Genomic DNA, 13008 nt, shown 5'->3' on the forward strand with positions numbered 1-13008 from the left:
AAATGCCCTTGATGAAAAGAGACGCCGCGTAAAATAATTACTAAAATTCTAAATCTATATATAAATTACTAAATCTTATGTTCTAAACAAATTCATGGGCTTGCAAAAAAATATATGTGGCGAAAATTCTTTCCGTCAAATTTAAAAGCCCTATTTAAATTAAGAAAAGAATTTGTAGCAGAGCCAAGTACCCTTCTAGAAAATATTCCAAGCTTATGAAAATTCGGAATTTTTCGATCATTTTTACAAGCTCAATAAATTTTAATAGGCTTTTAATTTGTTCTGTTCAATGAGTTGAAAACTATTAAGGGGCCGTCAGTTTTATAATCACAAAAATAAAACCTGCACTATCAATATCAAAATTTGACTAAAAGCTCAAATTAAAAACAGAGTTTCACATCTTTGAAAAATCCCAACCATTCCGCTGAGTGGTTCTAGGTGAGATTATCGTATTTCACAATGTCTTGAAGTGGAAATCGTTATTTCACAACTTTAACAAAATTCTTGCCAATTCCTTACTATTATTCTTATATTTTAGAAAGCAATTACTTATATGTTAAAATAAAAAATGAGATTTGAAGTTATAAAATTTATTTATATAAAAAAAAATTTGCAAAAAAAAAAAACATTGAATAATATACAACATTTAAAAACAGATAACAAAAGTGGAAAAGAGACGGAAATAATCTCCTGATGTAATGAAGTCATTCCGAAACGAATAAGAGAACCTGACTCATGCAATATAATCGACATAAATTTATTTTAATCGAATCTCACCGAGATTTATTGGTGTACGAAAGAATTGCACCCGAAAAGATTTCTATGTCCTCCCCCGTCTTATTAATGTGGTGGGGTATGTACTCAGCCAATCAATTAGCACCCGTGAATAAATTATTATCGATGACGGAGATCTGAAAGCTTAGAAAGGCCTGCTGATCTGATATTGTTTGTTATGTAAAACCTTCAGCCAAGCCAGGCTTTACGAACCGGTGTATTAACCTTTTAAATTCATATTTACCTTTGCGAGAAGCGTGCCAAATCCAACTCGAAGGACCACCCGTCTCCAAATCTCGATAACCAAATCATAACTGGCCCCATCAATACTTTATTTGTTTATTTAAATAATCTGCCACTAAGTGGACCACCATTAATAAGTTCATTGTTACGTACAAAACTCTGTTTGGTTTTATAGTATTCGTTGTTTTAGACAAATATTTAAGTAGATGACATTGTGTATACATCAAAAATAAAATGGATATATTACAAATATAAAGATTAAAATATCATACACACATAATGTTATATGACCTTCATTAATACAGCATCTTAATGTAAAACAGATTTCATTCAGGGTTCAATAAGCGGTTTTATGTTTTATTTAGTTCGTCAAGTAGTATGCTTTTTACTGAAGAGCTGGGTTTTATTGTCCTCACAGACTGAGCGCACAAGCCTTATTCCGTGGCAAGCAGCGAAAAGTTCTCAAAATTCATCTTACCTTGTATAGACTCATCGTCCAAGTCTTCGGTGCTGTTGGTAATACGTGCTGTCAATGGAAGATAACGAATATTTATGAGATTCTATTCAATAATATGCATAATATAATGTTAGCGTATACGCACTTCTAGACCCCTTTGTTGAGCTCACGCCCATGGAACTTTGTAAGCCTCCATTTCGGCCATATAGAACATTCTCCAAGTACGACAGTCCATTGTTATTAACAATGTTTAAGCCAAGGCACGTCTCGATTTGCTTCCAGCGATGAAGCCGTTCTTGCAACTCATTTGTCACATCTCCAAGGGCATTTCGTGCCTCAACAATGGATCGATCGACATCATCAATACTCTTGCCGTGGGTGGAAACGAACGCTCCCACCAAACTTGATCGCTTCTTCCGCAATTTCTCGCAAGCCTCTCTGGCCGACTGAAGTTGCTTCTCAGCCGATGTGCGTTTCTTCTGATGATTCTTACTCTCTAGTTCATAGGTGTATTGCAGCCACGATTGAAGCTGAGGTGGTGGTGCCCAGCAGTTGTCAACTAACTCGAATTCGGCACGAGACAACTCATTGCGCAACATCTCGATCTCCTTTTTAAGCTGCTGCACTTCCAAATCCGAGTTTGAAGAACTGAGTGTGGGGGCCTCTTTGAGACGCCGCTCCAAATCCATTTTCTCAGTTGCCACATTTTCCTGCTCCATTCTGGCTCTTTCTAGTTCCTATAAAATTCATAAAAATATTAAATATTTACATTTTTTTAGAACCTAAATTAAAAGCAAACCTTCTGCATCTCCTGTAGACTTTGTTCAGCTCTCTGCAATCCTTCCATATCTTGGGCCATGCGGCGCAGATGGCGTTTGGCATTCTTATTTTGCTGGTAGGCGTACCAACATCCAATAATAGCGCTTAGCAACAAGGTAACCAATATGTAGTCCTTCCAACGGGTGCCAGTTTCTATTAAATGATAAATGTAATTCAATATATTTTAACTTTAATATTAAAGTCATCTTTAAATTAAATTATTTCTCTTTGATACATTTTCAGAACATATATTTTAGGACCAGAAATATTTAACTAATAGATTGTAAAGCTTACCTCTCGGTGGTCCAAAAAGTACAACGTCCATTGCCTTTAATGAGATTTTTTGCTTATGTATAGGGTCTTTGATTCCAAGTACATTGCCCACATACTGAAGATTATTCACAGCCAACCTAAAAAGCAGAACATAATTAAAAAATCGTTGAATTTTACAGCTCAATCCAATGTAATTGGAAACCTAAGAATAGTTAAAAGTTAAGCAATAGTTTTTAAACCTTGGCTAGCCAAAGTTAGCTTCCTTTCTTGGCTTAAAAAACTTTTGTAGTTTCTAAAAAATAAAAACCTAAAAATTATGGGCTATGATGAACACCTTTTAAAGATGAGATAATTGAATTTTTATAGTGTTTAAACCAAAAATGATTTATAGCGTACCTTGGCAAAGCAGCTCCAGTAACCTTATGTAATTTAAACAGATCAACATATTGGGGCAGCTGAACAGATTGTGCCAACCAATCTGTGGTCTGTTCGATGGTCCAATTATGCACCTCTGATCTCAGCCAAGCCTCCCACAGTTCTTTGACCGATATATGCATATCGTCATTGAAGTGAAATGCTTTCTGCCGTTTTTCATAACCTGAGTCGTACTTCAATTCCTCCCGTAAAAACTGTAAAAATACGTTTAAAAATGAGAAAATAAATAAGGCAATGAAGTTTTGATAGTTTGAAATTAATGATGAACAATGAAATAATAAAGAGTGACCTACATTAGCGACCAATAGGGATTGGCCGGGGAACTAATAAAAAATAGCACCCTCAAAAGCTGTAAGCTTATTTCGCGATTAAAATATTTTAAACTTAAGATCTGGCATGATAGGAATAATAAGTAAGGTGATAACTGATTTTATTTTAAGAATATTATTTGGTGATCGGTACTGTAATCAATATTCTTAGATCAAAAACCCTTTTAAAATATTTTAAACAATTGTTGTAGTATGAACTTTGGGTAACAAGAGAGGAAGCTTTATTCGGCAAGCCGAGTTTTGTATATCCCTGCAGATATAATACAAATTATAAAGGCCAATATCTTTATAAACATATTCTTTATTGCATCTTTAGCATAGTCGTCACATTTAAAAAAAAAAACAAACAAAAATATTTATCCAAAACCGTCAAAAAGAATATAAATGCATCTGATAAATGTAAAAAAAAACTGATAAAATTCTAAACAAAAAACCTATATAGACTATATTTTTAATCTTAAAAAATTATCTTTTAAAATAGAAATTATTTACATCAAATCAACAAAATTAACCGATTGAAAATCGAACTTTTATGGACAAAAGGAGATGATTATTTGTTTTGAGGTCAAATGGTCCAGAAAAGGAGTGAGCATTTGGATAAGGCAATAGCCAATTGGTAAAGATGCGTGTCAAATGACTTTGCTATAAACTTTAATACTCTAATCCGGTTCTGTATGATGAAATTTCTATTTCTAGCACATGAATCGGGTATAATTTGTGTCGGCTTAACGAACTGCGATTATAGTTTCTAGTCATGAAAACGTGATTTTGATATACTTTGTACTTTAAGAACAAAAGGCATTATAACATACGTCATCGGATTCGCTCAAATCGATGTTTCCATTATCATCATCATCCAGTTGGCGATGTAAGCTTGCAATAGCCTCCATGCCGAAACGATCCTGAACACTTCCACTATAGCAGTCAAAATCGTCAGCAGCACATGCCCCATCTGCCGAACCGCTACCCATGGAACCTATTAAAAATAGATGGGTTAATGATATCATACAAAAAATAAAAACTAAATTATCTAGTTTAAATAAGATAAAAACGAAAATATAATACATACATTTATAAACATAGGACCTAAAGATGATAGCTAGTAGTGGTATATTTTAAAGAAAAACCATAATAAAGGAAGCTAACTTCGGCAAGCCAAAGTTTACATACCCTTGCAGTCATAAAGAAATATATTTGTGTCCTTAAAGATAGTTTCTAAATTTAAATACAGTGTTAAGTCTCCTAAAAACCCCTGTTTTTGTGCTATAGACGTCCGTTGAAAAAAAACTAAAACGTTTTACTGAAATCATCGGAATGAATGTCGTCATATTTAGTATAAAACAAAAGGAGTGCCAATTTCTCATTTAAATTTAAAAAAAATTACTGAAATCAAATTAAACGACTATAAAATTTAAATTTAAAAACAGCAAGGTTTTACCAATTTGGCCAGATTGTCCTATAAATTGTGCGATCGTTCCTATAGCAGCTATATGATATAGTCGTCCGATCCCAGCCGTTCGGACTTATATTCTACCTGCAATAGAAAGAAGACTATTGTTAAAGTTTCATCCGTCTGCCTTCAAAACTGAAATACTAGTTTGCTTAGAAACGGACGGACAGACAAACATACGGACATGCTTATATCTATTTTATCCATGTACTCTATAATACTGCTTACTGCTAAGAATCCCTCAGCAAGGGTATGTAAATCTTAGTTTAAAATCGTGCTCATATTGGGATTAATAGAAAGGCTATTTATCAATACAATTTGTTGGTGTCTCAATTGTTAAATTTAAACCTAAACTTATGCATTAGCCTAGTATGTGTTAGTAATAACTTGTTTTTGGTAAGGGGAATATAATCTGATTACAAGCAGAATGGTGTTCACATGGCACTTACTAAATTCATTACTGACAGCCTGGGACATAGCCTCGCTTAGGAGATTGTATGAGCTCCTATGCAGATTTTGCTCAAGGTGAGTGGAGTGCTCTCCTCCGCTTCCGGCATGCGATGCCGCGATATGGGTCACATGTTCCGGCTGGGAATTGTGACCAGCCTCATGGGATGAGTGACGCGAGGCCACATTGGGATTTTGCTTATACTGATGTTGCGTGTTATATCGATTCGAAACGACCGAAACTGTGTGTGTCCCATGATCTTGCGAACTTATGCTCTTCAGCACACAGCATATGAATATGAAAGAATAGTTCCAAATAGTATTCTTTCGCATTTTTGTAAATGTGCGGACTTCTTTTAAGTAAATTATCGCAGACGTCTCCTTATAATCAGCAATCGGTTCGGGTTCTCTAAGTCAACAGTTCACATTTGTTGGTCGTGCAAATCATAGTTTTAACAGATGATAGCCTGAAATGGGATATTAATGAAATATTAGAAATATGAAGTCAGATTTTATAGATTTAAAGGGAAATAGCGAGAACCTTCTCAAAACGTGTACAATAATAATAAAGAATATGCATGCTAGGGTCATAACAGATGGAAATAAGTGTATTATTGAGCAGTATCGGGTTATTAGGCATACATTTCTGGTTCAAATCGGATTTTTAAAGGTTCTGAATACGATAGAGAGACTGTTCGTATAGTATTCTAGTATTGGAACCTTCTTCCTACGCAGATCTTGTGATTTGTACCCTAAAATAAAGTTCTCTTAGATTCCATAGTGATATAGTACGTGAATAAAATTGATTAAATAACCAGGCAAAGCCAACTGTGTGCAAAAGTATTATTGCATACGCCAATAAATAGAGATTTACTGGGCGCAAGACTTATGAGGCTGTTATTTGTCGATGAGATTCAGCTTTAGGGTTATTATAAGATAACCGCTGAGCGAATATTTGCTTAGAAAAACAAATTATGGCGAAAAGTGTATGAGTAATAGAATAAAGAGATTTCTGGCTCGCCAAGATAAAAATTTGGGTAGTTATTTGAAAATTCGGTTGCTTTTTTTTTGTTAACAAGTGTAAGTATAGCTGTAAGTGCTTTATAAAACCTTTTCGATAGCTCAGGGCTGTGATCCATTGTATCATGTCGAATAAATATGCGATTTACATCTGTGTAATTGCAATACACTAAAGATCGTTTCTGATTTGTAATTAGAAGGAAATAAATGCGTAAAACATAGAACAATCGTGCAGTGATCGTAATACACTCAACACATAACGGTACATTTACATGGCAGCTGAGAAATCGACTTTAAATCATGGGCAAAGCTTACTGTATAACTGTTTTTTTGTTTTTTTTTTTGTTAATATTTTTAATATTAGACATTGATACTATATACGAGTGTACATATGTAAGTTTCGGAAGGCATCAACATTTGTTTACTTCCAAGAACGTAGAAAACTGCGAAATACAATGGTGTTCGGTTGGTTTCGGCTGCGTTATGAGTGCACAATTTACAATGCCATTGCTAAACACTTAATAACCACACATATGTGGATGCCCAGTGGTAAACTTCCATAAGTTTTTTTTAGACCTCAAATAAAAATAAAAGCACTCACACTAAAATAAAATTCCTCAGTCGAACGATGTGACCAGTCTACTGAACGGCCAAAATACAATCATCACTTTTCAAATTGGAAAATCATTTCGGGCCAATAATGTAATACTAATTAAAACATAATTTTGGACATAAAATATTCTTTCAACGATGGTATAAAACTGAACTAATGAACAAGATTTGAAATCAAACTATTTGCGCGAGTTCAGTGAATGCAGGTTAAAAGCAATGTTTCCACTATTTCATAGCGCCGGTTTTCATCACTCTTCATTCAAAAGCTTATTCGTTGTGGTTCAAATACATTTAATTCCGGCAAGAATACTAAAAGCAATTTAATCTTGCACTAGTAGGATCATAAAGTCAGAAAAAGCTTTACAAAATTTTAAAATAGACTGTTTAAATTTGATTGAAGAACGTAAGAATTGGAAACGAAGTTTTTGGAGAGTTTTTTTCCTAACTAAATAGCGCTTTGGGTGATTTAAAGAGAATAATTAAAGGAATAGTTGGGATTTTTGAAACATATGAAGTTATGATTCGCACTGCGCACAATCTATTGCACAGTATAATATCCCAGTCTCACCCAGGGAACTATTGGAATTATGGAATGATGTAAAAAATATATATAAATATAATGCAAGTAAGGATATGTTAAATATTCAATTTCTAAGCAAGTTTTTTAAATTACGATAATAATATATCAAAAACAACAAATAACATCGATAAATGATTTCATGGCTTCTTTAGTTTGGACAGCCATTTGAATATTTGTAATTTATTTTCAATAAATATACAGAAACTTCAAATTAATAGCAACATTTAGCCGTTAAATATCCAAATAAAGTGTTTGCATCAGCGCAGTGGGAAACATGCATTGACTCACAAGCGCGTTTCTGAGTCCGTGACAAATGTCACCAACTATTGCCTAACGCGTAGTTTAAATAACAATTGATTGCTACAGAAGTTGTCAGCGCGAAAGACAATATTAATTTAATAATTTACATGTAATTCGTGAGCAACGTTAGAAAGGGCGAATATTCGATAGCATTAGGAGAAAACCGAATTGGCACATGTAATTGGCATTTATATGTTGATAGTATGTGAAGACTAAACAAACGAGACAAACATCGAAAGAAAAATATATAAAAACGCGCGCATGCAGCATTTTTGGTTAAAATAAACATTTCTAAAGTAAGCATTTGAATGGGATACCCAATACCCGATGGCGAATTAGAGTAGATACCATTGTTAAGGCCCTATAATGTACAGATTTGTGTGTGTTGTGACATATTCGGTGCGGAAATAGTGTATTTTTAAACAAGTCTCTGGAGCTGATACATTGATACATAGCTCACGCGCACAGGACACCACGGTCCTAACATAAAACTCTCGTTTCACGCCATCTATGTATATCCATTGTGTTACATAGCGAATAAGTCAAAACCCAAAAGAGCAGCTAAATCCGTTCCGATTCCTTGGCCAAACAGGTATGTATTCGCAGGAATATATGTACACATAACGCGTACATCCGAATGTTTACATCCTTATTACTAAATATAGAAGGAGCAGAAATCAAAGCATTTCCAATTGTGCAAATTGCCAGTGGATGTGTGTATTTATGCGAACGTTTATGTGTGTATGTGGGTAGCTAAATGCTTGGCATGCGAAAATTCGCATGCTTCCTGCAAATTCTACGTAGGATATTATTTACTCGCATAATAATCGCATGTACACGGGCACATACACCTGTGTGTATGCGTTTGGGTGTGTGTTTGTGTGTATATACAGTGGTAAACAGCTAAAAAGGAAACATTGACATTTGACACTTGAAAGTACCGTAACTTTTATGCAAACAAATCAAAGGGATACTGAAAATGCACATATTAAAATCCGTTGTATAATTAATGGTTATCTCACATTCACATGATATTATCATATCATCAGTAAATTAAAAGAAAAGTTTGATATTCTGATATTTCGACTTTCATCCAAACTTGGAATTATGCTTTTCATATAAATACTAAATATTACAAGCTTCCTATTGCAGGATGACATATTCAAGAATTGCTTATAAATATCTTTAGTCTTTTGATGGAAATTAAACCTGAATCGTTAGAATTAGATATAACTTACATTTTAAAACAATATTCTGACCAAAGTCTGACACCAATATTATATATGTAGCTGAAAAACATGAATCTAAAAAATGTTACATTTTTCATATTGGTAAAAATCGGACGATTTTGTGATTTATAAAAATAGCATGAAAAGTTTTCTATCCTGTGAAGTAAATTTATTTATCTTGACCAACTATAGGATCCCCTAGGATATAATTATAGAAAGCCCGTACTTTATATTCCTTAATTCGTATTGAAATATTGCATTGGAAAACGTTTTGAAAAACAAATGTATATTATTCACTGCAGGATATTCAAGGATCTTTAAATGAGAGATAGTTTTGTGAACAAACGTGCACAGTAAAGGCGCCAACTAATTCGAGTACGATGAGTGGCGTTACCCAGGAATTTTGTGTACGCTGGAACAGCCATTTGGGAAGCATTGGGGCCGCGTTTCCCCAGCTTTTGGCGGGGCAGAGATTCGTGGACGTAACCCTGGCCTGCGAGGGCACCCAGGTGCACTGCCATCGCCTGGTTCTGGCCGCATGCTCCACCTACTTTGAGGCGATACTGGCGGAGCATCCCTGCAAGCATCCAGTCATCATATTGCCCCGTGAGATCAAGCTATGGGAGATCCAGGCGCTGGTGGACTTCATGTACAAGGGAGAGGTCAATGTCACGCAAGCCGGTCTTGGTCAGTTACTGCGTTGTGCCGAACAACTACAGATTCGCGGACTATACGGTTCCGAGGCGACGATAAACTACAAGCAGCTCCATCAGGCGAGTCTCGACGCGCTCAAGGATCCAATTGCATCCACACCGCGAGGCATTAAGCATGTGGACAGCACGGAGACGGATGATGCAGCCACCAATTCAACCACCTCAACGATAACCACCTCCTCCGCTCCACCGTTTCCAGTTAACCAGCAGCAACAGCAGCACCAGCAGACACAACAACAACCGACAGTATTGAAGCGCCAAAATCAGGACGCCCGTCAGCAACGACCTCATATAAACGGCAGTAATGCACTGCAGCAGCAGTCATCAAAGGCCACCTCTGCGATTGTCCTGGGCAGCCACTCGAATGCCCCGACCGAGGATGATTCCGGCGATGAGGTGTCCAACAATTGGAGTGCCTACGGGGATCACTTCGAGGACAACAAAATGAATGCTCAGTTAGCCCTTCAGCAGTCGAGGTTTGTAGCCGACCTGTACTTTGTTATCAAAGGTTTCATTTCTTATTTGTTATTTTGTTTGATGGGTCCGCCATAACTTTGCACCACTAAAGTAAGCTTTCGCTTTTATAACAGGATTCAAATGCAGCTGCAGCACCAGCACTATTTGGACTCGAATATTGAGGACGACCACAACTATGTGGCCGCTCACGATGAAAACAATGACAGCAGCTTTGCCGCCGGCATGGCCTGCGGCTCCGGTCTGTCCGTCAGCCTGGACACTGATCTCGACACATCGGCCAACACTTCCGGCGGACTGAGCCACAATTCGATCGACGGATATACTTCATATAAGCGCGTTCGACGCTCAGAGGCGTCTCTAGCACAAGCGGCCAAATGTGTTTCGAAGGGCGAGACATTCCAAACTGTCAGCAATATGTTCAATATTCCTGTCTCGACCATTCGCTTCTATATGGCGCGCAAGGGAATACTTCCGAAGCGGAAACGTGGACGTGGTGCTTCCCATGCCGGCAACATAATAATCACAACAAACTCAGGAAAACTTTCAACCGTCCCTGCGAGCGTAACTCCTCACCCTCATCCTCATTCCCAATCTCAGCAAATGTCCTTGGACAGCCTGCAGCTAAAGGCGGGCATCGCAAACACCAGTGGCAGCAATAGTCCGGCAACTGCAACGGCCACCTCGATGTCACCATCGTTTGACATGGCCTCGGCAGCGGATATCGTGCCTTTTCACCTCCACAGCGATGCGGCGGCGGCATTCAAGCTCAACGATCAAAAGCTGCACATGATCTAACCACGCTGTTTGCGAACCTGTATTGTACTAGTGGGGCAAAGATTAATAGAGTGCGATTTCCAAGCAGTTGCTGCTTACTTTTTTTTTAATTTCGGGGTACGCATCGGCTCGTGTGGGATCTTTAGTCATAACATAGTCAACAAAATACAATTTATTCTTAGATTTGTTTTAATACGCTTTCAAGTTAAGTTTCATCCTTGGTTGATTGTACTCACTGTTCAACCCATTTATTCATCATCAAGATATTTCAAAAATTACACAAATATTAACAGTAGACGTATTCTATCAAGGACTATGACTAAAACTTGCGTAAAAATCTAAAATCTGTTTATTGTCGCCCCAGTACTCTAAGAAATTACTGTATTGTTAATAAGATAATTATTAATAAAATCAACCTGGAAACTTTTACTAGGTTTTTGTGTGATTGCAAATATAAAATGACAATTCATAATAAAATCAAAGGTCGTAAAAGACATAATCATAATGCTAACGACAAAGGATATATTATATTGTGTGGTATTATTGGCCAAATACCCCAAAATGTGAAAACCATTATGTATACTTTCAGAGAGTTATTTGTAAAGCAGAGAAGGAGACATCTCCGATCCTATTAAGTATATATATTCTTGTTCAGACTCATTCGGAGCGTAGATATATGGTCATTTCATTGCAATCGTGTCAACAATTTTGGGCCATATCTTCAAGTAATACGCTACTACAATAGCCGTTGTGAAAATAGTATTAAATGCATGAGTACTGTGTACGAGAAGGCTTGGCAATAAAAATTTTAATGCATTCAAAGTACCAATAAAATGATGTATGGCATTTTCACCTAGTTTTTAAGGCGGCAGAGAATGAAAAAATATTTTGATCTTTTTTTTGTAAGAAATTTAATGTACAGATAGTGAAAAGATCAATCTGAGTAGTAAGCTAAAGATCAAATTATTTAACCGTTTATAAACTTTTGATTTGCTTACATTTTGTTGCCAACAATGGAAAGTTTTGTCTTCGTGCATGCGATTTGGTTACTAAGAATTTCATATTTACTTCCAATCAGCAGAGTTTTGTTTGGATTTCATTACGATGGTTTATTATTCTTAGAAATTGTTTATATCTCGGCTGGTTTGCTTACAACGTTCAGTATATATTTACTCCCTTCGTCGAATTTCCCGCCCATCTATCAGTTTTGTTAAGAAAAGCTTTTCGCAAATAAAACAAAGGAACTTCTTCTAAATTGCAAACTCCATAATTCGACACTAGTGTAAACGCATCATAAGTCGTTAAGATCCACTGGTTGTCTGATGCGAACGCTGTAAGTGTAAACAGGACTTAATATGATCAAATTATAGAACTGTTTTCGGCGCCAGTTTGGTATATTTTCACGGTCACGCTGCGGTCACACTTCAAGGCTAGATGTAAATATTCGCACACGATTTATATTCATTTTTTAGAATGTCTCAAGGAAACACTGTTGAAAAGGGGTTGCCGTGTGACTCCTACCTGGACAAAAGCCTGCAAGATGACAAAAATATACAGGCAACATTGAGGAACTTCTACAGCAGCATTGAAGTTCTGGAATCCGACCTGCAAAAGGCACTTGCGATACAGGCAGGACGCACATTGAGCACCAACGACCAAATTAAACTGGATAGTTACTTGGCTTATTTGACCAGCACTCTGTTTTGGATACACCTGAAACTGCAGGGTGTGGATGTCGCAAAGGTAATATATTATACTATAATACATTATAATATAACACATCATATATTTCCAATTCAGCATGGTGTGATGCACGATTTGGGGCGCGCCAAGGAAATGCTTGCCCGCGATAGGGAAATAGACGCATCTCTGGCGGCTCCAAGACTGGATATTAAGGCTGCCAAGCGATTTATTGCCGCAGGAACGCACACGCGGTTTGTGGACATGGACGGCGTTATGGTCACCGAAACACAATATAATAAAAGTCTGGAACAAACCGAGAAATAAAACAAAATTACCAATCTACCCAGCAATGTCTGAAAAATATAACAAAAAAACACTTTGTTCACTCACCAT

The 13008-nt window shown here is 36.5% G+C and overlaps 3 protein-coding genes across 5 annotated transcripts; 2 read left to right on the top strand and 1 right to left on the bottom strand.

Moving 5' to 3' along the window:
- Positions 1-1234: 1234 nt before the first annotated feature.
- Positions 1235-6941, bottom strand: LOC119557213 (stromal interaction molecule homolog). Of its 3 annotated transcripts, none has more exons than XM_037869870.1 (8): positions 6849-6941; positions 5230-5694; positions 4143-4306; positions 2963-3195; positions 2588-2703; positions 2274-2446; positions 1620-2211; positions 1235-1543 (listed from the first exon to the last, which is right to left on the bottom strand). In XM_037869870.1, the coding sequence occupies exons 2-8, from the start codon at positions 5558-5560 to the stop codon at positions 1452-1454; spliced, it is 1701 nt and encodes a 566-aa protein (XP_037725798.1). In that variant the 5' UTR covers positions 5561-5694; positions 6849-6941; the 3' UTR covers positions 1235-1451. The 3 variants fall into 3 exon arrangements, with proteins under 3 accessions (XP_037725798.1, XP_037725796.1, XP_037725799.1); XM_037869868.1 differs by lacking the exon at positions 6849-6941 and adding an exon at positions 6673-6824; XM_037869871.1 differs by lacking the exons at positions 1235-1543; positions 1620-2211; positions 2274-2446; ... (2 more) ...; positions 4143-4306; positions 6849-6941 and adding exons at positions 4839-4864; positions 6673-6828.
- Positions 6942-7802: 861 nt separating this feature from the next.
- LOC119557566 (protein tramtrack, beta isoform) lies at positions 7803-11386 on the top strand. The gene is made up of 3 exons (XM_037870350.1): positions 7803-8331; positions 9271-10157; positions 10272-11386. Exons 2-3 carry the CDS (start codon positions 9349-9351, stop codon positions 10951-10953), a joined length of 1491 nt encoding a protein of 496 aa, XP_037726278.1. The 5' UTR covers positions 7803-8331; positions 9271-9348; the 3' UTR covers positions 10954-11386.
- A 950-nt stretch (positions 11387-12336) lies between these two features.
- Positions 12337-12957, top strand: LOC119557973. Its single transcript, XM_037871040.1, has 2 exons — positions 12337-12675; positions 12733-12957. Exons 1-2 carry the CDS (start codon positions 12406-12408, stop codon positions 12937-12939), a joined length of 477 nt encoding a protein of 158 aa, XP_037726968.1. The 5' UTR covers positions 12337-12405; the 3' UTR covers positions 12940-12957.
- Positions 12958-13008: the final 51 nt, after the last annotated feature.

This window comes from Drosophila subpulchrella, chromosome X (genome assembly GCF_014743375.2).
Source record: "Drosophila subpulchrella strain 33 F10 #4 breed RU33 chromosome X, RU_Dsub_v1.1 Primary Assembly, whole genome shotgun sequence".
Lineage (NCBI taxonomy): Eukaryota > Metazoa > Arthropoda > Insecta > Diptera > Drosophilidae > Drosophila > Drosophila subpulchrella.

Bases quoted from the DNA above. Each gene is read 5' to 3' on its own strand.
- LOC119557566 (XM_037870350.1), top strand. From the start codon at position 9,349: ATGAGTGGCGTTACCCAGGAATTTTGTGTACGCTGGAACAGCCATTTG. The intron at 10,158-10,271 runs GTTTGTAGCCGA...CTTTTATAACAG, and splicing joins TTAGCCCTTCAGCAGTCGAG to GATTCAAATGCAGCTGCAGC.
- LOC119557973 (XM_037871040.1), top strand. From the start codon at position 12,406: ATGTCTCAAGGAAACACTGTTGAAAAGGGGTTGCCGTGTGACTCCTAC. The intron at 12,676-12,732 runs GTAATATATTAT...TTTCCAATTCAG, and splicing joins AGGGTGTGGATGTCGCAAAG to CATGGTGTGATGCACGATTT.
- LOC119557213 (XM_037869870.1), bottom strand. From the start codon at position 5,560: ATGCGAAAGAATACTATTTGGAACTATTCTTTCATATTCATATGCTGT. The intron at 2,212-2,273 runs GTTTGCTTTTAA...TGAATTTTATAG, and splicing joins GTCTACAGGAGATGCAGAAG to GAACTAGAAAGAGCCAGAAT. The intron at 1,544-1,619 runs GTGCGTATACGC...TTCCATTGACAG, and splicing joins CTCAACAAAGGGGTCTAGAA to CACGTATTACCAACAGCACC.